Here is a 22,070-nt window from a genome sequence, read left to right on the forward strand (position 1 = left end):
GCGGGGCGGCCCTAGTTTGGGATGCGTGTGTCGGGCTGCCTCTGCGCCGGCGTGGGAACCTGAAGCAGACAGACCGGCCGGGTCCACCTCAGGCCAGGCCAGCCCTCCCCAGACCCGGCCCTCTGGGGCTGCTCGAGGGCTCCTTTGAAGGGGGGCGGGGCAGCCGGCCTGGGAAGGCTCAGCCCTCTGGGAAGCACGGCTGGTTAGCGCTACCAGAAAGCCTGCTCTGCACTCGGGGGTCAGTCAGGAGGACCGGGCACCTCGAGGAGAGCGGCTGCAGCCTCTAGGGTACTGTAGCGAGACTCATCACTCCCGTCCCCCCAGGAGGCGTGGACCAGACGACAGTGACAGGGCCGGGCTGCGTGGAGGAGGCGGCTTCCCGTGCCGGGGCGGCGGCAGGGGCGGCCCCGGGATCACATGGGCGGAGGCAGGTCCCGGAGCCCCGGGCAGCTCTCCACAGAGTCGGGCAGGCTGCGGCAGTGGCGGCTGCAGCGACAGCCGCGGCGCCTCCTCGTCCTCCCTCCCTTGCCTCCCGGACGCGGCTGCCCAGCTGGACAGGTGAGCGGAGGCCAGGCGAGCGCGTCCACCTGCGCACCGTTCGGGCGGCCGGCGGCCTCCCTGCTCTCACCGGGATCTGCTCACCCTCGCCCCCGGGGTGACCCTCGGCCCCCGGGCCCTTCCTGGACCCCCAGCCCCACTCCGCAGCCTCGCCTCGAGCATGGCGACCCCCAGCCCTCGGGCTTCCCCGTCCCGGGCGCTCCTCCTCCAGCCCCCGGCCCGCGGATACTTTGGTCTGGGAGCGCAGAGGGAGCCGGAACTGGGAGAGCGGGGTGGACCGGCTGGGCACCTCCTGGCTGCACCCAGCGCGTAGTCCACTGGCCGGCTCAAAGGTCCAGGAATCAAGGCGTGCGAGCGGCCTGCGCCAACCTGGGTGCCTAGGGAGGGACAGAGGCCGGACGTGGGCAAAGGGGAAGCCACAGGGCCAGGAAGAGGGCAGACAGCCCTACTGGCCCAGGGCGCACTCCACAGGCTCATTAACTCGGGGAGGTGGCCCTGGCGTCCCTTGGATAGATTTGGGCCACACTTGCCGTGGCTGGCCTCCCCAGGGGCAGCTCCAGGGGTGCGGGGCAGGGTGGTGCCCCAGTCTGGCACTACGGCTTTCCGCCTGGGTTGGCCCCTGACTCCAGACTTAGAGGCTCCGGAAATCCTACAAGGTCGGTGTCTGCAAGGACACTCCCTTGCCCAGTGGAGGGGACAGTGGATGGGGGGCCTGTGGACCCAGCTCACAGGCAGCATCAGTCAGCTCACCCTGCTGGCCAGTGCCAGGGTGTGGGTGTGCCCAACTTGGCAGGTGAGTTTACCCTTCTTTCAGGCTGTGCAGAGGGCATCGGGCCCCCGCTGGAGGCGGGAAGCCCAAGCTTGCCTAGCTGGACCATGTGGCCAAGGGCTGGGCAGGTCACAGGAGGCCCCTCTGAAGACCCTGGCCTCACCTTGGCTGGTGGGTGGCCCCGCCCACTTCCTTGCTGTCACTCTGTTCCCACAGTGCCACCCTCCCCCAGAGCAGGAGGAAGTGCCGTATGTCATCGGTTTTGGGGACAGGAAGCAAGCTCTAGTGGGACTTAGCCCTGGTGGTGGAGGAGGGGGAGGAGGAAATGCCTACACCCCCTGCCACCCGCAGGCCGCCGCCTGCCGTGCCCAGCGAGCCCCTCTCTGGCCCTGTCTGACAGCTGCCTCCAGGCAGCCGCTGTCCTGGGCGCAGCAGAGGGGACCTCAGAGTCCTGGCTCCCCGGGTGGGAAAAGTGAAACCCGGGGGAGGGGGGGAGGCGGTCACTTCCTCTGCCTCTACCCCCAGACACTCACGGCTGCTCGGACCTGTCGTCCCCTTTCCTCCCTTTTCCTCTGTCCTGCACCTACACCGTCCTCTCCGCCCACCCTTCCCCAGGCATGGCGCTGACTGTGGATGTGGCGGGGCCGGCGCCCTGGGGCTTCCGTATCACCGGGGGCAGGGATTTCCACAAGCCCATCACGGTGACCAAGGTAAGGGTCAGTCCCGGGAGAGGAGGAGGTGCCCCAGAGTTAGGGTCTGCTCTGGGTACCTGGCCCCCGCAGACACCTTTTTTTTGCTCTGGGCCTAGAGGTCTGCTTCCTGGGAGTGTTGGCCCAGGGAGGGCCAGGGCCCATTGCCATGGGATGTGGTTACCAAGTAGAGACAGGCTTCTAGGTAGTGAAAGGGCCAAGTAAGGGGCTTGCTGGTGGCCACCCCATGCCTGCCGGCATCTGCTTGGGGCAGCTCTGAGAACAGGAGCCCCGAGCTCACGGCGGCTTGCTCCTGGCCCAGGTCCGGCTGACGGCCACCAGCGAGGTGCCATTGGCTCTCTACCCACAAGTATTTCTAAGCACAGTTCCTGAAATTCGTCATCACGTGGTCCTTGGGAGGCCCCCTTTAGAATGCCAGTGTTGGGTAGGGAGGGCCGGGCTGCCACTTGGCTTTGGAGGGCCTTAGCTGGTGTGTGTGGGGCAGATGCCAAAGGGCAGGGAGGGTGATATTCAAGGGGGACACAGGGCAGCCTGGTGCAAACCAGCTTCTGTGTTTCTGGGCAGGACAGAGGGAAAACCCCTCTCCTCCCTCCCTGCCTGAGTGGTGCTGCCGTCTGAGCAGGGCATCTCAGACTGCTTTCTCTTCACCCGACAGGTGATGGAGCGGGGCAAGGCCGAGGCTGCTGATCTCAGGCCTGGTGACATTATCCTGGCCATCAATGGGGAGAACGCACAGGGCATGCTCCAGGCAGAGGCCCAGAGCAAGATCCGCCAGAGCCCCTCGCCCCTGCGGCTACAGCTGGACCGGTAAGCCCTACACTCTGCTGGGCCGGCCCGAACACTTCCCCCTCCTGCCAGCCCACCGCACTGGCTGCCCTCCGCCCAGGGCTCCCGGCCTGCAGCAGGGTGGGCTGAGGGTGTCCCCGTGACTGGCTGGGCGTGTAGCCACAGGCAGGGCAGGCTGGCATCAGCCACCTGGATGCCGGGTTTGACTGGTTCCCAAGTGTGTGGGGCACAGGGTGTGGGCATGAAGTGGGTTGAAGAGGGGAAAGGTGTGCCTTGGGCTGGGGCTTTAGGGCTCCTGCCTCTAAGAGGGCATGACCTTTGTTCAGACAGGGGCTTGGTGGCGGGGAGGTGAGGAGTTTGGGGGCTCACTCTTCAGAGAGCCCCTCTGTTCTTCCCTCCATTGTCTCTCTGGGCCCTGCTGGTGAAGGCTGATTTGGGGCTAGTGGGGTTTGCAGCCTGGAGGCCTGGACTGGGGAGCGGGGAGACAGGTGACTCCCCGGGGTGGGGCATCTTGGTGAGTCACAGGACAGGAATGCTGGGAGATTCCCCTAGTCAGGGAAGCCCTCGAACCTGTCGGTCCTGCCTCCCTGCCAGCCCCCATGGCCAGGCCCTCCCTTGGGCCTGCTGCTTCCCATGATGCTCTGGCGGCCCCAGCACCTTCTTGGGGCTCCTTCCTGCACTCTGGCTCAAGAGTGTTTGCAGGAACTGGACCTAGAAGAGGAGGGTGGGGAGTACCTCATGGCATCTGGGAAGGGGACCAAAATCTACAAGAGGCTGCAGAGTGGGGCGGGAGCAGGGCAAGGAGCTGCTGACGCCATCACTTCCTCTCTGGTCCCTCTTGGAGGGACAGCCCCTCAGGGGGGTGGACCTGGGAGTACCCCCAGGCCTCCAGCTCCACACTGGGCAGGTCGTGGCTGTCTCTTCTTTTTTTGCTGGGTCTCCCCCAACTCGATACCCTCTAAACAACACCCTCCCCACCCCCGCGACATTTTAGGTACTCAGAGCCCTGTGGCAGGAAGCCGCACTCCACTCAGGGCCTGAGCCGAAGCCCAGCCCCTCACTCAGACCCCACACCCTCCCCAGAGAGGCGAGGCTGGCGGGTGTGTGGTGGCTGTGGCTCCTGCTGACCTCTCGAGAAGTGGCCAGACATCCAGGAATGGTGTAGCGGGATCGGTCACGGCAGGCGCGCTTCCTCTTCCAGCTCTCGGCCCTCAAGGGCTCTTTAAGGCTGCAGTTGAGCTGTTCTGGGAGGGGTTTTGTAGGAGGGTCCCTGGGGAGCTGGGGGGAGGGGGGCGCCTCTTGCTGACTGCCACAGTGGTTGTCTGGGAGTGGGTCCCTAGGTCCTGAGGCTGCCTGCCTGGTGGGGGAGGGGGCAGCTCTGCCTTTGTTCCCTGGGGAGAAGCCCGCGGAAGGGGCCAGAGTGATTCTCTCAAAGGCATTCTGGCCATAGTGGTGGAGCTGGGGAAGGGCAGGCCTTTGGTGGGGGACAGTGGGCAGCTGGCCCAGCCACTGCTGGGCTGTAGGACTTGGGGCCACTCACTTTCACTCTCTGGGCTTCAGTTTCCCAGGAGTGAAAGATAAAGAACTACTTTGTGCGGTCAGTAATCTCCCCCCAGATCGATCTACAAACTGATGCTGACCAGCAACAAAGTCTGGATAAAATGCGGAAAAAAAAAAAAAAAGTAGGAGGGGAAAGTGTGAGGAGTTTTTAAATAAAATTGAATTTATGGAACTTTTTGCGGAAATTATGTCCTTTCTATTTTTTGGTGATAAACTGTCCTTTCTTTTAAGAAATAATGGTGGCTGTTGGTGATCATTGTTGGTTTGCATTTGGTCAAGTTAAAGGTTGAGAACCCACTGCCTGAATGGTTTAGACATTTCACTTACTAGTCTTGAGAACCTGGTGTGGGGACCGCTGAAATCTTCAGCCCCTACCAGGGCCCCTGTGACCCGCACCTCCTCTGTCCTCTCCTCAGGTCCCAGGCTGCCTCTCCTGGGCAGACCAACGGGGAAAGCTTGGAGGTGCTGGCAACCCGTTTCCAGGTGGGATGGTGCCCTCAGCTGGGACCCAGGCCCCAAAGGAAGGGGGAGGCATGAGGGACAGGGCCCAGGAGACTGGCAGAGCACTCTTCACACCCTTGTCTCCACAGGGCTCAGTGAGGACACACACTGACAGCCTGTCCTCCCTCCAGTCCTCCTGCTCCAGCCCAGCCTCCCCCAGCCCCCGGTCATACAGCCCCTTCTGCAACCAGCCCTCTACCAGCCCGCCTGCCCTCGCTGGGGAAGCAGCGATCAGCCGAAGGTGAGCTGCCAGGCCCGGGGCCAGGCCTCTCAAAGCCTCAGTAGCTGTGTTCAGGGGACCCTGGGGCAACTTCTGTTTCCTGGGCGGTCTGGAGGGAGTGCCTGGCTCACTCACACGTCATGCATTTTCCCCAGTTTCCAGAGCCTGGCGTATAGCCCGGGACTCACCGCTGCTGACCACCTGTCCTATGGGGGCCACCCCGGAAGCCGACAGGTGAGGGTCCTGGAGGGAGGAGAGGGCCTCCCCCAGCCACTGGTGTCAGTGGTGCCTGTGGGGCTGCAGATGGCTGATGTCACTAGGGCAGGCTGGCCTCTGCTTCTAGCAGTGGCTGCTCCCCTATCTTGAGCCAGGAGTCCATCCTGTCTGCCGGGTCGCATTGGCTGCTCAGCCGTGCCCGCCTGTCCCAGGTGGCCTTCCGCCTCCACCTCCTCTCTCCCACTTGCCTCTGCCTCCCCGTTTCCTGCTGGCTGCCTCTCTTTCTGAGTGTTTCTCCTGGGCCGGGGCTGACATAGTTTTGCTGCTGTTGTTGGGATGGTTCCCTTTGGCTCTGGCTGTACCCCTTGAGCACATTCCTCCCCACTCCAGCCTCGTGCCTGCCCCAGCTCCACTGCCCCACCCCTCTCTGTCCCCTGGCCCAGCCCAGGGAACCACCGCCAGGGGCTGTGGTTCTGCCTCAAGTGGCACTTGGCCCACTCTCTGCCACCCCACCCTACCTCCCTCCCCTGGGTGCCCCCCCCAGTCCCATGTCCACTGGTGACAGCTTAACCCCCCCAGGTGGTATTTCTCCTCTCCAGGGGCTGGGATGGGTGGTGAGGTGAGGGGCTGAGGCAGTGAACAGTTCTGGGCCACAGCTGCTGGGGGCAGAGTTGGGGGGCATGTCCAGCCTTTGGGGCGAAGGTGATGAGGCCCAGCTGCTGGAAGCCTGACTCCGGTTGAGTCTGCATTCCTGAAAGCAGGGCCTTCGGGGACGGCGAGGGGAGGGCCCTAGAAACTGGGCGCTGCGAAGGAAGGGGTGGGGTCCTCCGGGGGCCACACACTCTGGGCTCCTGGGGAAACCAAGCTGAGCCTGCCCCATGGCCTGCCAGACACGTGGGCATGGAGATGTGTTCCCCGAGACCCCCTTCTTTAAACAGTTTTAAATGTAGCTGTGGAGATAAGACAAACACGCCAAACAATTTTGGGTCAATTAAGCACTAAACAGTATGGTCTTAATTATAAAAGCAGGAGGCCTTCTGGGAGGGGAGAGATGAGTGTGGACGGGGGCGGCCTGCGAAGGCGTGCTGGGCATTCTGCTGGCGCCATCTGGAAGCAGAGGCTGACGGGCAGGGATAGGGGACAGCCGTGGTAGAGCCTGTCCCAGGGCCTCCTGGCCCCCTTCCTCGTGGTGTCCCCGACCCAGGCAAAGGGAACAGTTGGGTGGTATAGGGAGTGGCTCTCAAACCAGCAGCAGGACCTTGGAACTTGTTAGAAATGCAAATTCTCAGGCTCCAGCCTAGACCTACTGAATCAGACAGAGGAGGGCTGTGGGGGCACCACGCTGTCTCAAGGAGCCCTGGGGGAGCGGGTGCACGGTGTTTTTGAGGACCGCCCCAGCTGATGGTAAAGAGGAGCCCTTGGCTCTAGCTGGGTAGCATTGGTTACCCAGTTGGTTAGAGCATTGTCCCGTTATGCCAAGGTTGTGGGTTCGATCCCTGGTCATGGCATACACAAGAAACAACCAATGAATGCATCAATAAGTGAAACAAGAAATTGATGCCTCTCTCTCTCTCTCTCTCTCTCTCCCTAAAAAGCAATAAATAAATTTAAAAAAATGGGAAGCCATAGGCTGGGTGGCAGGGAGAGGTAGGAGGAAAAGGTGAGTCCCACCCCCACTATGTCACCTCAGATGAGCCCCCTCCCTCTCTCTGCACCTCAGACCCAGACCTAATGCTCTCTGAGGCCCATGCTTTGCCCTGAGGCCCCTGGTCATTCCTTTAACACGTACTTCCCAGGCAGCTGCTCCGTGTCAGGCGCTCTTCTGGGCTCTGGGGATGCAGTGGTGGGCACCTTCCAGGCCCTAATTTAATGCTGTTGATCTCCTAAATGTGTTCAGCTGCAGAATTTCTCCTGCCCCCTTCCCTGCCACTCACTTATAACACCCCGTGTTCCCTGAGAACACATTTCGAGAGGTGCTGGCCACAGGCAGCTCCTGATGGGCAGGCGAGCATGTTTTCTGGACTTGGAGAGGAAAGGTCCACTCTGTGAAGGCAGGTGTCCTGTCCCGATGTGACTGAGAGCAAAGGAGGTGGAGAGAGGCGGCCTGCCCCGGGTGAGGGCAGAGGGGCTGCAGAGGCGCTCCTGCCCCTCACGCTGGGGCTGCCACTTTGCTGCTGGCTCCCGAGTGGGCGAGGCCGCACTGAGTCCCAGGTGCAGCGCACCGCCAGCCATTCCTCATGGTGCCCTTCTGGAAACCAGAGGTTGCCCCTCCTGAGAAGCCGAAGCCTTGGCGAGCGGCTGTGAGGTGAGAACGGCACCTCTCCGTCTGGCCGGCCCGTATGAGGACTTGGCTTTCGAAGGAACCTGGGCTGGATCTCAGCCCTCCCTCCTCACTGGCCAGGGCACGGGCCGGCCTGTCTGGGACAGCCAGATGGAACATTGTTCTTGAGCAACTGGCTGTCACTCCGAGGAAGTTTCCTCACCGTCCTTCAGTTGGCCACACGGCACCAGCTGGGCGCTGGGGCTCGGGCCGTGGACTCCCAGCCCTGCCTCCCACAGCAGCAGCCTCGCCCTTCTGACTCGCAGCCTCCCGGCCTGTAGGACGTTTCCCACCGAGGCCTGAGAGCAGAGAAATGCAGGCTTGTGGGAGAGGCGGTGCGGGTCTAAGGCTGTCTTCCCGAGACTCTGATGTTTGCACTTTTAGCTGAAGAACTCATGCAGTTTGTTCATTTCACCGCATAGTTCGTTCTTGACTTTGAATTTTAAAACAAAGGGAGTGCGGCTTCCCAGGAAACCTGCCCTCAGCCCCGCACTGCCTGGGGTCTCTGAGGACTGCGGTCATGTGGGGATGGGACAGGGAGGCAGCAGGGTGGGGAGGAAGCCAGGCAGCAGGGAAGCATGAGGTGGAAGGTGAGTGTGGGAGCCACGATGGCTGGCGCCCGCCGGGGCAGGAGCACTGCTGGGCACTGCTGTGGAGCTGTGGGCCCGACCCGGCCAGGCTCCCAAGGCTGCGAGGGGCAGGATCAGCCGGGCCGCTGGCCCTCCCAGGAAGGGGACCAGCGTGTATGGAGAGGCGCCACGGGCAGCGCCAGCCCAGACTCCCAGAGGGTCTTGGCCCGTTCACTCCTCCCGTTCATGTTGCCTTTTCCTCACAGCAAAAGGGTTGGCTTCTTTGCTTGTTCTGTCGGGAGGAGCCAGGCCCCAACATGCAACGTGTTTCCAAACACATGGCCTGTGATAACAGAGGGATTTGTGTTTTGTCTGAACTGAGCTGGTTGTCACCCCCTGGTCTTCACTCTGCTTCCCCTCCCCCACCAGTCCCCTTGCAGGACCCTCACAGCTCCATAGCTCTGTGGCACCGCCCTCCCCTCTGGGACGCAGTCCCTGGTGCCCTGGCTCTCGGGCCGCCCTGGAGAGATGGTTCCGTGGAGGGGGACAAGGAGGGGGCCTCCAGGTCAGCGAGGGCCGAGAGCCCTCTGGTGTTGGGCCTGGGAACAGCCTGCCTTGGCGGCGGCTGGGTGAGTTGGCCAGAGGCGCCGACTCCTCCCCTGGTGCCTCTCCTTCCCACAGGCTGGCCTTGGCTCCAGCCTTGCTGGCGATTCGGCTGTGCTGGTGCTGCCGCCTTCTCCGGGTCCCCGGACCGCCAGCCCCAGGCGCAGGTACCAGTGGGCCCTGGAGGGTGGGGGGATCTTGGAGAGCTGGGAGGGACAGGAGACAGAGTGGCTTCCCGAAGAGGGATGGGGGTCCCCGCCTCTCTAAACCCAGGCAACATCCTTCTGGCCAGAGTCCTTTCTCCCGGGGACACCCATTCCCTGGCCCCAAACTTGTCGTCCTGATACCTAGAAGGGACCCTCACTCCTGGCTGCCTCCCATCCCTGCAGTGTGGACTCGGAGCGGGGAGGCCACCACCTGGAAGAGGACTCCGAGGTCTTCAAGATGCTGCAGGAGAACCGAGAGGCGCGGGCGGCGCCCCGGCAGTCCAGCTCCTTCAGACTCCTGCAGGAGGCCCTGGAGGCCGAGGAGAGAGGTGGGACGGGGAGGGGGCAGGGCGGTTCTGGTACGGGGCTCTGAGTGGATGTGTTATTGAGCTAGTTTTTGTTTTAAATTTATTTACCCATTGATTTGAGAGTAAGAGGGAGAGAGACAGACAGACAAAAAGAGAGACATTGATTCGTTGTCCCACTTTTATGCATTCGTTAGTTGATTCTTGTATGTGCCCTGACCAGGGATTGAACCCCCAACCTTGGCCTGTTGGGATGATGCTGGAACCAACTGAGCTGCCTGGCCAGTGTGAGCTGGTATTTCCTGAGTGTTCGGCACGGAAGCAGATACCGAAGGGCACTGAAAGCACAGGCCCTGCCCTGCAGGAGCTCACAGTCTAGCAGGGTTGCCGGGGGTGCCCTCAGGGATCCAGGCTGGGGTCAGGAAAGTGCCAAGGGAACAACAGAGGCAGGCAGTGGGGTCTCCAAGGGGACATGGTGGAGGAAGAGGCATTTGATGTGGCCCTTGCAGAAAGATGGCGGAGGGGAGACTGTGGAATGTGGAGGTTGGCAGCTGGAGGGCTTGTGGCTGTGGGAGCGAGGACAGCGGGCCTGGCGGGGGGGGGGGGGGGGGGGGGGGGGGGGGTTGGCTGTGGGAGTAACGTCCTGGCTGCGAGACTCCACCTGCCAGGCTGAGGAGTGGCTTCACCCGGGAGGGCCGGTGAATGCCAGGCAGTGCCTGAGCTGCCGAAGCGAGCAGGGCAGACCATTCGGGCTCTGGCCTGACACTCACTGTGCCCACGGATGGCCTGGCCATGAGCGAGCGTGGAAATGAAGAGTGGTCAGGTCCCTGTCTGTCCGTGAGGAGCTCTGTTTATTGGGGCTGACGGGGCTGCCCAGTTCCAAAGGAACTGGACGCTGCTGCAGGAGTTCTTGCGGCGGGGGTGGGCAGGGGACTGCCGCCCTGTGGGGGGAGGACGGGGAGGGCCCGGTCTGGGCAGCAGCGTCTGGGAGCGAGAGGATGGGGCAGTCAGAGTCGGTGGCTGGTTCCAACTCTGATGTCTGTCTCCTGGGGGTGCTCACAGAGGCAGGGGCTGGGGTGGAAGGTTGGGGGCCAGTCTTGTCCATCATGACCCCAGGGCCTTGGTGGGCCCCTGGAGGGGGCCTGGGAAAGGCAGTGCTGAGGAGAGTGCAGACAGACAGTGACATCACCATCGGAGCCTCAGCAGTGGAGCGGGCTGCAAGTGGGGGCCGTACCAGCCCCACAACATCTGTGCTTCCTCTGAGCGCAGTCCAAGGTTCAGCCACGATAATGCACAGAAGAGCCCTTTGGAATCTGTACAAAGGGATCATGGTGCTGTTATTACCTGTCATTACTGACCATTACTGTCATCGTAACTGGGCCACCACAAGGGAAACGTCTGCGTGGCCTGCTGTGTCAGATGCGGCACACAGACACTCCCGGCCTGTTGCCCCGGTTCCGGCAAACTCAGCCCCGGGTGTGCTTCCTACCCTTGCCCAGCCTCAGCCAAGCGTCTGGCACCACCGCTCCCTTCCCCGTGCCCCACGCCCAGCGTTACCCCAGAGGCCCACCCGTGAGTGCTCCTGTCAGTGCGTGTGTCCTAGGAGCACAGCGTGTTGCGGCAGGTGCAGTGCGCGTGCATAAACACAGTCTGGACGCAGCTGGGATAGACCAGCTCTGAGGCGTCTGTCTGCCCTCGCCCCTCCCAGGTGGCACGCCTGCCTTCCTGCCCAGCTCGCTGAGCCCCCAGTCCTCCCTGCCCACCTCCAGGGCCCTGGCCACCCCACCCAAGCTCCACACGTGTGAGAAGTGCAGCACCAGCATTGCGTGAGTGTTGGCGGCATGGGAGGCGGGTGGGGGAGTGGGCAGAGACAGGGTGCTCTCTGGAGCAGTCGGCATCCAACAGCCACTCAGGGGCCCAAGAGGAGCTCACTGACAAAGTGGACCCATGAGATGTTCTGTGGGTGATCATCAGTCCTCTTAGCAGGCCTGAGCTGGATTTTTCCTGCGGTATCCGCTCCTCACTCCCCATCACTGCTGCGTTTGATTTCTCTCCAATAATCTCCCAGACGTTGGAGATCTGCCTCTAGATGAGGCAGCTCCTCCCGGAAAATGTTGCTCTTACACCCCCTGCACCTCCGTTGGAATGGGATGGATTTTCCAGAGGTGCGTTTACTTTTCTCAGTGGGTGGTATTAGAATGCAGCCATGTCCTCTGAAAAATTTCTGCAAGCCCCCCCCCCCTCCCCCGCTCCAGAAAAAGTTCTTCCGTGAGCAGCGTGGAGGGTCAGCTGGCTCGCTCTTGGAATCCCTCCACTCCCTGGGCCCCAGTGGTCCATCTGCAGAATGGGACACTGCCCACGTGGCTGTGCTGGCAGAAGGAAAGGGTCTGACTTCTTGCTTCTCCAAGAGCAGCAGCACCGCCCCTCCCCCTCCCCCAGCACACGCCCAGGGGGGCTTGTGCACTCCTGGGCCAGCACCCTCACCCTCAGCGTTTCAGCCCCAGGAGGCCCCTGGGCCCAGAATTTGCATTTCCAGAGGGTCCTCGGGTGATGTGGTGCTGCTGCTGGTCCTGGCGCTGGGACCGCGCTTGGAGATCCACTGCTCCATCACAGTCCAGAAGGTTTAGGATGGAGTTTACCTGCTGTTTGTAGGGGGAGGAACGACTTTTTTTCTGAATTAGGGGTCCTGGTGGTGGGGGTTGTTGAAGTGAGATTCCTAAGGGCAGGTTTGGGGAGTCAAGTGTCTTGAGATTTGGGATCTTCCCAGGCCCTGCCTCTGGGCTCTAGGGGGCGTCAGGCCTGCTGCTCCAGTTTCCTACCCCCCCCCCCCCCCCCTCCCAGGCTAATGGCTTTCCCACCTCCTTCCTGCAGGAACCAGGCCGTGCGCATCCAGGAGGGGCGGTTCCGCCACCCCGGCTGCTACACCTGCGCGGACTGCGGGTTGAACCTGAAGATGCGGGGACACTTTTGGGTGGGGGATGAGCTGTACTGCGAAAAGCATGCCCGCCAGCGCTACTCAGCGCCCAAAACCCTCAACTCCCAGGCCTGAGCGTCGCTGTGGTCTCAGCCTGCCCTTGACTCTGTGGGCGCCCCGAGCCAGGGCCTCGCCTGCAGCAAGTTGCCATGGAAGAGCGATGGTGGGTGGTGGGTCCCTTTCCTCCTTGCTAGCTGGGGCCAGAAGCGGGGTCCTGTCTCGGGCGGTGGGTGAAGGCAGGCTCACCCTCCCAGGCCTTTGCTAGATACTCCTGCTCCCCCTGCTGGACAAGTTCTGTACCAGCCTGAGGTGGATGTTGCATCAGGGCCTCCCAGAGCAACAGGGGCTACGCTGGTTGGAGGTTGGACCACTATGGAGATTAGGAGAGGGGTGGGCCACAGGCTGACGGTATTCACCGTGTAAAGTTTCTGACATGTGAGCTCCATAAACATACATACGTGGACAAAATAAAGTAGCTGCCCCTCTTTCCTGCCCTGGCTTCTCCCTACCAGTGGGTGAAGAGGCTCTATTTACCTATTTCCCCCCTCTTATTTCCCCCTCCCTCAACCCCCTTGCTCCTATCTGCTGAGGATCCTGCTCTTCCTGGATCCTTGGTGAAGATGCCTGTTTTACCGGGATGATCCCTGTTACTTTACAGGAATGAGTTTCTCACCTCAAGCTCTGGGAGGGGAAGGGATGCCAGAGGGCTGGCAGCAGAGGAAGGGAGGCAGCCCCAGACTTGCTCCCTCTGCCCAGGCCCATTGAAGTGACTGCCTCCTGCTCCACCACCACTGGCTGTCCGAGCCCCCAGCTCCACCGGGTGTGGGTCAGCTGCCCAGCCCACTGGCTCTCGCAGAAGGTGGACTGAGGGGGAACCCCAGACAAAGCCCCGCCTGCATTCTCTGAGGCTATCTGTACCCACTGGAGGAATATGGTCACCAGAATCACTTTGGGACAAGGCTGTGGGTAGGCCTGGCCTGGAGGGGCCAACCCAGTAGAGCTCCGACTCTGAGGGACCGTCACCCACCAAGGGCCTCCACCTCAGGGGTCTGCCTGCCCCTTTCTCTGGGAGACCCTGCTGGCTTCATTGGTGGTTGATTTGAGAAAAAATTATATATATATATATTGCATGGTTGGTGCTGGCACACATGCCCTGGGGGTATATGTTAGAGCTGAGGTGGGGGCAGGGGACCCTGCCAGATTTTTGGCTTGAGTCACTGCCCCCACCTTTGTTCTAATCCATTTCAGAAAGGTGCATGGGTGCTGCTGCGTGCTCCTGGGTGCTCCAGACTCACTCTGCCCCAAGTCAGGGCTGGGCAGCAGCCTCAGCTCTATTTTCACGGAAAAGATCAAAGCTGGGCTTCAGAGAGTGCTTTGTGCTATCTGGCTCATTTTGGCAGGGATCTTGGCAGAGACTGTGTTGCCTCCTCAGGCACCTGTTGATATAATTTACACCTTTATATAATTGTCTCACCTTTTGCCTGGATGGCTGCCTTTATTTTCATAGAAAAGATCAAGGCTTTCTTGTGGCTCAGTCAGTCTGGCCAGAATGTCTGGGCTTAAGGGGGATAGCCACCTTGGCGCCACCTAGTGTCAGGTGTAGCCTGTGGCAGGGAGAATGCTTACCAAAGTGGAACTCGCCCCTCTGGAAATGCCTGGGTTTGGGAATGCAGAAACAGGTAGCATGTTTTTGCTTTCCTGAATATAATAGTCAAGTGGCAGCAATTGAGCCTGTGTGAATGAAATAACACTCTGTGACAGCAAGCACTTAAGAATTAATGTAGAACACCCATGCGCAGGGGCCATCTGTGTGGAAGGATGAATAGGACTTGGATGAGTGGAGGAGAGAAATGCCCAGTGAGGGGGCAGGTGCAAGTGGAACGCTCAGTTTAGGGCAGTGGCTGAAGCAGGTACTGAGATAAGTTTGCAAAGGGAGATGGGAGCCTTGAATGCTGGGAGAAAGGGTTTGAACTTCAGCTGGAGGCTCTTGGGACACTCGGAACATTTTAAGCAGCGCAGCAACAAGCTGGAAGTGACAGGGTGGGTTGGAATGTTAATACAGCGAGACCCCCACCCCTATGTAGCAAACCCCTTGGGGCCAGCGGTGTTCTCGGGAGCAGAGAAAGACAAATGGGGAGCGCAGACCCTTACGAGGTTGGCCTGCCTGCCAGTGGCTGAATGCCTTTCAAAGGCTGGGTGAGTTCAAGCTCAAATCCACCTCCCCAGTTGTGGCAGCCAGCTCCCCTACCAGGGGCCCTGCAGATTTCAGTTCCAGAGCTTTCCACAGCCACACAGCCAGCCAGAGCTCAGGGGGAAACCACTTTGGAAGATGGAGTTATTAGCCAAACCCATTTGTCAGTACAAAAGCCTGGGGCTGACCCACACAGGGGGCAAGGGCGACCCACTGGGTCATGCAACTGCAGTTTGCACAGTGCGGTGCCCTCTTTAATGTCTTCTGCCTGTGGGAGAATAACTTCAGAAATGGTGACAGATTCCAGTTAGCTGTGTCCCAAGAGAGCATGTGATACTGCCCCCTTCAGTTGGAGGTGAGAAACGGACTCTCCTGAAGTTCTACAGCTGGATAACTAAAGTGCCAGGGAGGTTTACTTGCATGAGTCCAGTCGTCACAGTTGGGTGGGCACTGCTGTTGTCACCCTCTCTATACATGAAGACACCGAAGGCAGGGAGGGTGAGGGACTGGTTTGGGGGCTCTTAGCTGGTAAGGGGAGGGGGCCTCTGAAAGAACCCAGAGCCTGACTTCTGGGTTTCTGGCTTGTCTGGGGTGGGGGTGCTCTTGCCCCTCCAGCACCAGAGGCAGCCTCCTGGGCCCCCAGGAAGGGCACCATGGCTCCCAGCCATCTCTAGTCTGGCAGGAGCTGCCCCCAGGATTTCGGCTGTGCCGGTGGTCCCGTGGGGAGATGATTGTCCTGCAGTTGTCAGGTGAAGGAGTGGCCGCAGAGGTGGTCCTGTGAGGGCACACTGCCAGGCAGGGCAGCAGAAGGCAGATGGGAAGGAAGTGTGTGCCCCACCCCCCAAGGTGTCCCTGATCGCCTCGAGGGGGCTGGCATATCTGCCTGGGGGGTGGGGTGGGAAGACATGGCCTGGAGGGGAGTGTGCATGGGGGGGGGGGTGTGGAGGGGAGCTCTTCTTTTGAGGCCGCACAAAACCTTGTGCTGAGACATTGCATTCCTGCTGGCTGGCTTCCTGTTCAGATGCATTCCTGCCCAGAGTCACCGAGGAGACTGCTGCTTGGAATTTGGCCTCACATTCTCCAAATTCAGGGCGAGATCTGGCAAAGTTTCCCTCCCTTCCCTCCCCACCTTCTCGCTTTGGAGGGAGGAAGCCACGGGACTGGCCAGCCCTCCTACCCTCCTTCCCCGGGAGGGCTGGTGGGGCGTCCAGCGGGGCCTGGGGGGTTTGGTATACACGTCCCGTTTGAATTGCACAAAGCGGTTTCTGGCAGGCCCAGTGCTCTCTGCTTCCCTCTCTGTGTCTGAGAAAGAGGAATGGGGAGCAGATGCTGCCCAGGATAGGCCTGCCAGGAGGGCAGGAGCGGTCAGCCCAGAGGACCCAGGGCTACTGGGCAGGGGTTTGTTTGGCTTGACAAGCAGGTATTAAGAACAGCTGGCAAGTCAAGCACCTGGCTACCATTCTTCCTTTCCTGGGCATGTCTGTCGGCCTGTTTCATGGTCTTATAAAGTTAGAATCTTGTAGTTTGTGGTTCTCTGATGAAAGCTCCTGCGCAGGGTGTTTGAGAAAGGGTGCGAAGGAGCTGGGAGCAGAAGGGGTGGGCAGACATCCTTCCCTCCCAGAGAACAGCCACTTCCTCCCAGGCGCCAGCTCCGGCCCACCCAGCCCCGCCCCCCAGGGTCAGGTGCCGGTTTGCACGTCCACCAGCTCCCTGGTCTGCTTCCAGGGGATTTGGGTTCTGCTGGGGTTTTTCCAGCCAGGTCACCTTCCTTAGGAGGTTGAGGTTTCCTTAGAGGCCACCAGCCATCTGGTCACCAGGCTCTCTCTTTCAGCAGCCGCCTGGTCCCCCAGCCCCTCTCAGGGCCTGGGACGAGCGAGGGTCGTGGGGTGGAGTGGGTAGGAGAGGGCCGCAATGAGGAAAGGGAAGCTGTTCCGCTTGCGCTTGCACCACCTCCAGGCCTCTCTCCTTTCGGACTCCCTGGCTCACTTCTTCCCCAGTCCTGCAGTCCCACCCAGCCCCCAGCTTTAGGGTCCCTGGGTGAGGAAGAGGAGGGGCACCCAAGGTGCTCTGGAGCTGTCCTAAAGGATTTCCCTCTGGGCAGAGATCAGTCCCCTATTTCTCGCGCCAGTTTCTGAGTGGCGGTGTGACGTGCCCCAGGCGCACAGCTGGGAGCTCAGGGACGGACGTCTGCGCCCTGGTCAGCGGCCTTCCCACGGCCAGCACGTGGGGTTCCGTTTCCTTCCGCGCTCTAGTCCAGTCCCCGCCCGTCGGCTTCATCTGGGCGGCAGGAAGGCAGGACTCCGCGTGTGAACCGGGGGCGGAGTGACCCTGCGCAACCAGACAGAGAGCGACCTGGGGGTGGGAGGGGGGCTGCCCCGGCCTGAAGCACAGAGGATCGGCGTCCCGAAGGAGAGGGACCAGGGTCCTTCTCTGCGCCCAGCCAGCCCTGGGGGGCCACCCCGGCACACGTGGCCCCGCGTGCAGCCCCCGCTCTCTTCACACCTGCAACCCTCCTGTTGCCTCGGTTCATCCCCCCGCTGGGAGTGGCCCGGGGCGGCGCCCAGGGAGTCAGGACGACAGCGAAGCCCGGGGCGCTGCAGCAGCTAGGGGACGCGGGAGAGCGCTCCGTCCCGCTGCAGCAGTCAGGGCGGAGCGGGGCCATGCTGGGCCGGCGGCGCGTCTTCGCAGTGGAGCCTCTGGGCGGCCGGGGTGAGTCGCCCACCCCCAGGCGGGCAGAGCCTCCTGCCCAAGCGCCCACTCCGGAGCGCTGACCTCCGCCTGCGCCCGGCCCCACCGCACCCTACCCCGCACACCCACCCTCGCCGCGGCCTCCTCGTGGCCTCCTTTTGGAAGGGTCGAGTGACTGTACATCGCACACGAAACCCGCCGAGTCTGGGCGTTAATTCAGTCACCACCTCCATCCCACTTCCTCTGGGACCGCTTCCCTCTACTTCCCGATCCGGATCTTTCTCCGCCGGCCCCTGCCCCTGCCTGCAGTCCCGAAAGCCCCCTCCGCGGCGGCGGACCCCTGTCCACAGGCACCTCAGGGTGGGCCTCGTGGCCCCCTTCCTTGCCCAGGGGGCCAGGCTTGGCACCTGGGTCCTCGTGTGGCCGGCTGGGACCTGCGGGTAGTTCTCCACCCTTTCCAGCCTCCGCTTCTGCATCATCGAGGACAACTAGGCGCCCAGAGGGGAGGAGGGCCTGGCACCCAGCTGACAGTCACTAGGTGACAAGGCCACGTCTCCTCCTACCCCCACCCCAGTTCCCTTTCTTCCGGTATTTTCTCTTCAACTTGCCATAAAATCTTCACTGTTTCTCACTTAGAAGAACAAAAACCCAACATGGTTATGGCTACTGTTATTTTTAATTACTGCCCCCCCCACACCCCCGCCCCAGCTCCAGGAGAGACTTCACCCAGCACCCTGATGCCTTTAGCACCGTCTCGGTGCCCTTCCCCCTCCCGGAGACGGGTGCCCAGTCACACTCCCCTTTGGGAGCAGGGGAAGAGGCTCCAGTGCCCACACTCATGACTTGGTCAGAGGCAGACCCCTGGGGCAGGGGCTCAGGGGCTCCCAGGAGGAAAGCAGCGCCTCCTCAGAGGAAGACAGGCCATCCAGGAGCTGATGAGGAGGAAATCCTTTCCAGCAGCCCACCCCACAGCCGTACCAGGGGTGTGATCACTAACAATTACTGCTGTAAAGGGAGTCCCACAGAACAGGGCCAGGCAGGGCTGTGGCTGGCCAGGCTCCTCCCTTCACCTCTGGCCCAGGACACTCCCCCCCCCCCCCCCCCGGAATGTTTCAGCTGCCAGGAATGCTGGGGGTGCAGGGGCGCCTCCCTAGCCTGATTCTCACTCTCCTTGCAGATGGATCTGGTGAGAACCTGGCCCAGGGTTGCGTTGTGCCTGGAGTCACCAGCACCTACAGACGGATCCTGGATGCCTCTCAAGGGTGCTCACTGGGCTCCCGGGAGGGGGATGGTGAGGTGAAGGGTCTCTGGGGGCAGGTGCCACTTCTCAAACTGGCCTCCCAGGACTCAGGAGTGGAGATGGCGGTTGGGGACAGCTCCCTGACCACCTCACCGGGCCTTTCTGAGGAATCTCTGGACTTTGAGCCTGTGGGGCGCCGTGAGCCCCTGGCCCTGCCTGTGGAGCTTCCTGCCCACCTGGACCGTATCCTGGCCAGCCGGAAGCTAGAGCAGGTGCTGGAGCGGTCCAGCCAGCTCCCGACTTCCCCTGCCAGCTTGTCACAACACTGCCGCTCCCCAAAGCCAACAAGGAAGCCTGAGTACGGAGTGCCCCTTTTTTGGAGCAGGGGACCAGGAGGCCACCAAGGCAGAAACTGACCAAGAGGCAGGCCCAGAAGAAGCAGAGGTGGTGAGTACCAACTCTCGGCTGGGTGAAAAGTGGGTGGACATGGCCCTCTGACACGGGCTGGTGGGGCCCTCCAATTGTTCTCCCCAGAGCTCTCTCTTGGGGTGGGGCATTCTTGTCCCTAATCGATGGGTGTGTCCCAGCTTCTTGTCTCACTGCACTCCCGGCCATGTGGAGGTGGGCCAGTAGGAGGTTTGCTTTGTGCTGTGGTTGGCTGGGCACTGGGAGGCCAGCTGGGTGCCCGGTCCTCCTCTCCCTGCCTGTTCTGCCCCCATCTGATGGGCACCAAGGGTGGGAATCTGGTTGAGTTCAAGTCTCCCCTACCTCACTATGTCCCACAGGTGAGGGGCGTGGGGCCTGAAGCCTGGGCCTGCCTCCCAGGACAGGGTCTTCGCTATCTGGAACACCTGTGCCTAGTGCTGGAGCAGATGGTGCGGCTCCAACAACTCCATCTGCAGCTGCAGACCCAGAGGCTCCCTGGGGTGAGTGAGCCCTGTGGTGCTGGTCGGGGGTGGGGGGCAGGTAAGTTGAGGAGGCACAGGAGGGGTGGGGCCCCTGGCACCAGGGATTCCTTCAGAACAGCCTCGTCTCTGCTCAGGGCCCAAGTGTCCTTCTCTCCTGCACTCGGGACCCTGACGAGGAGGAGCCGACCCTGGAGCCTTTGCTTCCACCCTCTCACGCCCCAGGCAGTGGGGTACACGGGTCCTGGGAGCTGCTCAGCCAGGCAAAGGAGGCAGGTATGGGGCGATTGTGTCTCCCTCCAAGTCCTACTGGCCTGGGGCCCCAGACAGATCCCCTGAGCCCTGGGCTTGACTGGTGTGTTGCTGTTCCAGGACCTGGGTCACCTGATTCTCTCTCTGAAAGCGCAAAAGGAGCTTCACTCCCAAAGGTGGCAGTGCCCAGTGCCCACCCTTCTGGGCTGTCAGAGGCCTCCACAGGGCCAGCTTACAACTTGCCATGCTCCCAGATTCACAAGGTGGGTGATGGGTGTATGCCGAGCGGGTGACAGTTGGGGGTGGGTGGTGGGTGGCATGTGTGGATACAGTAAAGGCCGGAAACTCTGGGAAAACAAGGGGATTCCTGTTTGGAGCAGGCGGCCTCTCCAGGCTGGGGTGACAGCTGTCTGTGGCTGTATGGGATGTGCTGTGGGGTGGGGCTCTGTGGTGACCCCCTCATTCTCTGCTCAGCGGGATCTCTCCCACTGGAACAAGGTCAAGGTCCTTCTCAATCGGATTCGCTGGAAGAGCTCTCAACATTCTGAGCCCCCTGCCCCTCCTCATGGCCCTGCCCCCAGGTGAGTGCTGTGGCTCAGCCCAGATGAGAGTGCAGGGAGGAGCCCGACGAACCAGGGTGCTGAGGTTGTTATGCTGGTTCTCTTCCTCCCTCTGTGATCTGAGTGACACAGTCTCAGAGACAGTGCTGGAAGAAATAGAAAGTAGTTAAAGCTTCCTGTTGGTAGATGTGGAGGCTGAGGACTGGGCTGGGGAGGGAAGCCGCCTTCCTGAGGCCACATGGGTGTCAGTGGCAGAGCCAGGACCAGAATGTGGGAAATCTCCTTATGCCAGCCTTGCAAATCCTCGACCCTCAAAGCTGAAACTTAGGCCACCTTCCCGGTGTGCTGGGCAAGCAAGGTGGGGGCACAGACAAAGGGTGCCACAGTGGACCATGGGGGGGGGCAGTTACACTGAATGATTCTCCAGGGGAAGGAAGCGCCAAGTCAGTTTCCATCCCCACAGCAGACACACACTCCAGACCCACTCTGGGGACATCACCACCTTTGTTTCCTTTTCCTTACCTAAGGCCACCTTGCTTTTTCCACAGGATTGGGTCAAGGGACCTCCCTGAAAGACCTCCATGCCGCCCCCTCCGGAAGACTTTTATGCCATCATTAGTGGTGAAGAAGCAACAAGGAAAAAACCTTTCTGTCTGCTGAGACATCCTGGTGCAGGCATGCTCCTGTGCAGAGGGGTGTGCAGTGAAGTCTTCTTTGCCCTTTGCCCTGTCGCTGTTTTTGGGCACTGCCAGAGAAGCTGCCGACGCTTGCACTTCTCTCTGAGGCGAGGGCTGAGTCCTTCTCATCTGAGCAGCTTGGCAGGGGAGTCCTGGTTCCCCGAGAGACCCCAAAGTGTGGCAGCCCCTGGGCACCTCCCTTGGCTTCCAGAAATCCCTGAGCCTCGATAATGTGAACTGATTCCTCAGGCATCCTTGGAGCCTGTTTGGCATGGTGATGTTGTCAGGGCCCAGCCTGCTGCGTATGTGTCTATATGCAAATGATACATACACATATCTCTGTGAGACTGCCACAGCTGTGAACTGACTGGATCCAACCAGCTCTCCTGAACCACACACTCAGAAAGCCGGTCTTCTGGGCGAAGTGACTGCAGAGGGAGGGAACTGACTGACCTTCATGCCTCAGTGCACAGTTGCTAGTCCTGGAGTCCTGCTTTTCTCCTCATTGCTGTGTGGGAAGCCCCAGCACAGAGAAGGGCACTGCCTTGGCTGTCTCCGCGTTGAGTCTGGTCCATGGAGCCGTGCCTGTGAAGACTGCACCAGGAATGGGGAGGGTTCAAGAAAAACATGGACACTAGCAGAGTAACCCCAGGGGTCTATTCCTAGCTGCGTTGTTCCTCACTAGCTTTACACCATCACAGCTGAAACTGGAGGCCCATACCAGCTTTTAGACCTGGACAAAGTCCCTTAACTTTTTTGAGCCATAGCTTCCCATTTAATCTCCCAAATGGTATAATGATGATTGACCTACCTACCTCACCGGCTTGTTATGAGGATAAAATGAGATTAAACTGTCTCAAAGTGCTTTGTGAATGTTACATGACTAGGGGAGGGTATGGGTGTTGGAGGGTGGCTAGACTGGAGGGATGGTGGGAAGGTTGGGGGGTAAGTGGGGACTGGGATTGGTAATGGGGACTAAAACGGCCCATGATTAGCAGCAAGACTTGGAGCAAGTCATTTCACCGAGGCCCTTGAGGTTTCATATCTGAGATGTAGGACACTAATTCCCAACCTGCTTACCCCCAGAACTGTCGTGAGCACTAAAGGAAAAGTCCGTAAGAACTCTGTAAAGTTCTCTCTAAATATCGTGGTAGTTTGTATTACTACAACCTGTTAGGTTCCTAGCTTTTTGTTAATTGAGAAAGGGGAAAGCTTAGTCTGCGGGCACCCAGAGGATGGAGGGGTGGTGTGTATGTATGG

General features: G+C 60.8%; 2 protein-coding genes across 4 annotated transcripts; both read left to right on the forward strand.

Moving 5' to 3' along the window:
* The first annotated feature begins 354 nt into the window (after nucleotides 1-354).
* On the forward strand, nucleotides 355-12,830 carry PDLIM2 (PDZ and LIM domain 2). Of its 3 annotated transcripts, none has more exons than XM_036032678.1 (10): nucleotides 355-558; nucleotides 1,933-2,037; nucleotides 2,693-2,844; nucleotides 4,800-4,866; nucleotides 4,974-5,125; nucleotides 5,260-5,338; nucleotides 8,891-8,979; nucleotides 9,202-9,347; nucleotides 11,032-11,149; nucleotides 12,195-12,830. In XM_036032678.1, the coding sequence occupies exons 1-10, from the start codon at nucleotides 418-420 to the stop codon at nucleotides 12,370-12,372; spliced, it is 1,227 nt and encodes a 408-aa protein (XP_035888571.1). In that variant the 5' UTR covers nucleotides 355-417; the 3' UTR covers nucleotides 12,373-12,830. The 3 variants fall into 3 exon arrangements, with proteins under 3 accessions (XP_035888571.1, XP_035888573.1, XP_035888572.1); XM_036032680.1 differs by having other exon boundaries at nucleotides 442-558; nucleotides 1,943-2,037; XM_036032679.1 differs by lacking the exon at nucleotides 355-558 and adding an exon at nucleotides 1,417-1,737 and having other exon boundaries at nucleotides 1,943-2,037.
* Nucleotides 12,831-14,618: 1,788 nt separating this feature from the next.
* Nucleotides 14,619-21,677, forward strand: C8H8orf58 (chromosome 8 C8orf58 homolog). Its single transcript, XM_036032681.1, is given in 8 exon segments — nucleotides 14,619-17,197; nucleotides 18,354-18,775; nucleotides 18,777-18,863; nucleotides 19,202-19,342; nucleotides 19,459-19,597; nucleotides 19,694-19,836; nucleotides 20,048-20,154; nucleotides 20,682-21,677. Coding segments are annotated over 8 exon segments (1,200 nt in total). The 5' UTR covers nucleotides 14,619-17,148; the 3' UTR covers nucleotides 20,794-21,677.
* Nucleotides 21,678-22,070: the final 393 nt, after the last annotated feature.

Source organism: Phyllostomus discolor, chromosome 8 (assembly GCF_004126475.2).
Source record: "Phyllostomus discolor isolate MPI-MPIP mPhyDis1 chromosome 8, mPhyDis1.pri.v3, whole genome shotgun sequence".
NCBI lineage: Eukaryota > Metazoa > Chordata > Mammalia > Chiroptera > Phyllostomidae > Phyllostomus > Phyllostomus discolor.

What these genes read in the sequence shown, in the direction of transcription:
- PDLIM2 (XM_036032678.1), top strand. Translation starts at nt 418, where the DNA reads ATGGGCGGAGGCAGGTCCCGGAGCCCCGGGCAGCTCTCCACAGAGTCG. An exon ending in GCGGCTGCCCAGCTGGACAG is followed by an intron (nt 559 to 1,932) that starts GTGAGCGGAGGC and finishes CTCTCCGCCCAC; the next exon opens with CCTTCCCCAGGCATGGCGCT. An exon ending in CCTGGAGGCCGAGGAGAGAG is followed by an intron (nt 9,348 to 11,031) that starts GTGGGACGGGGA and finishes CGCCCCTCCCAG; the next exon opens with GTGGCACGCCTGCCTTCCTG.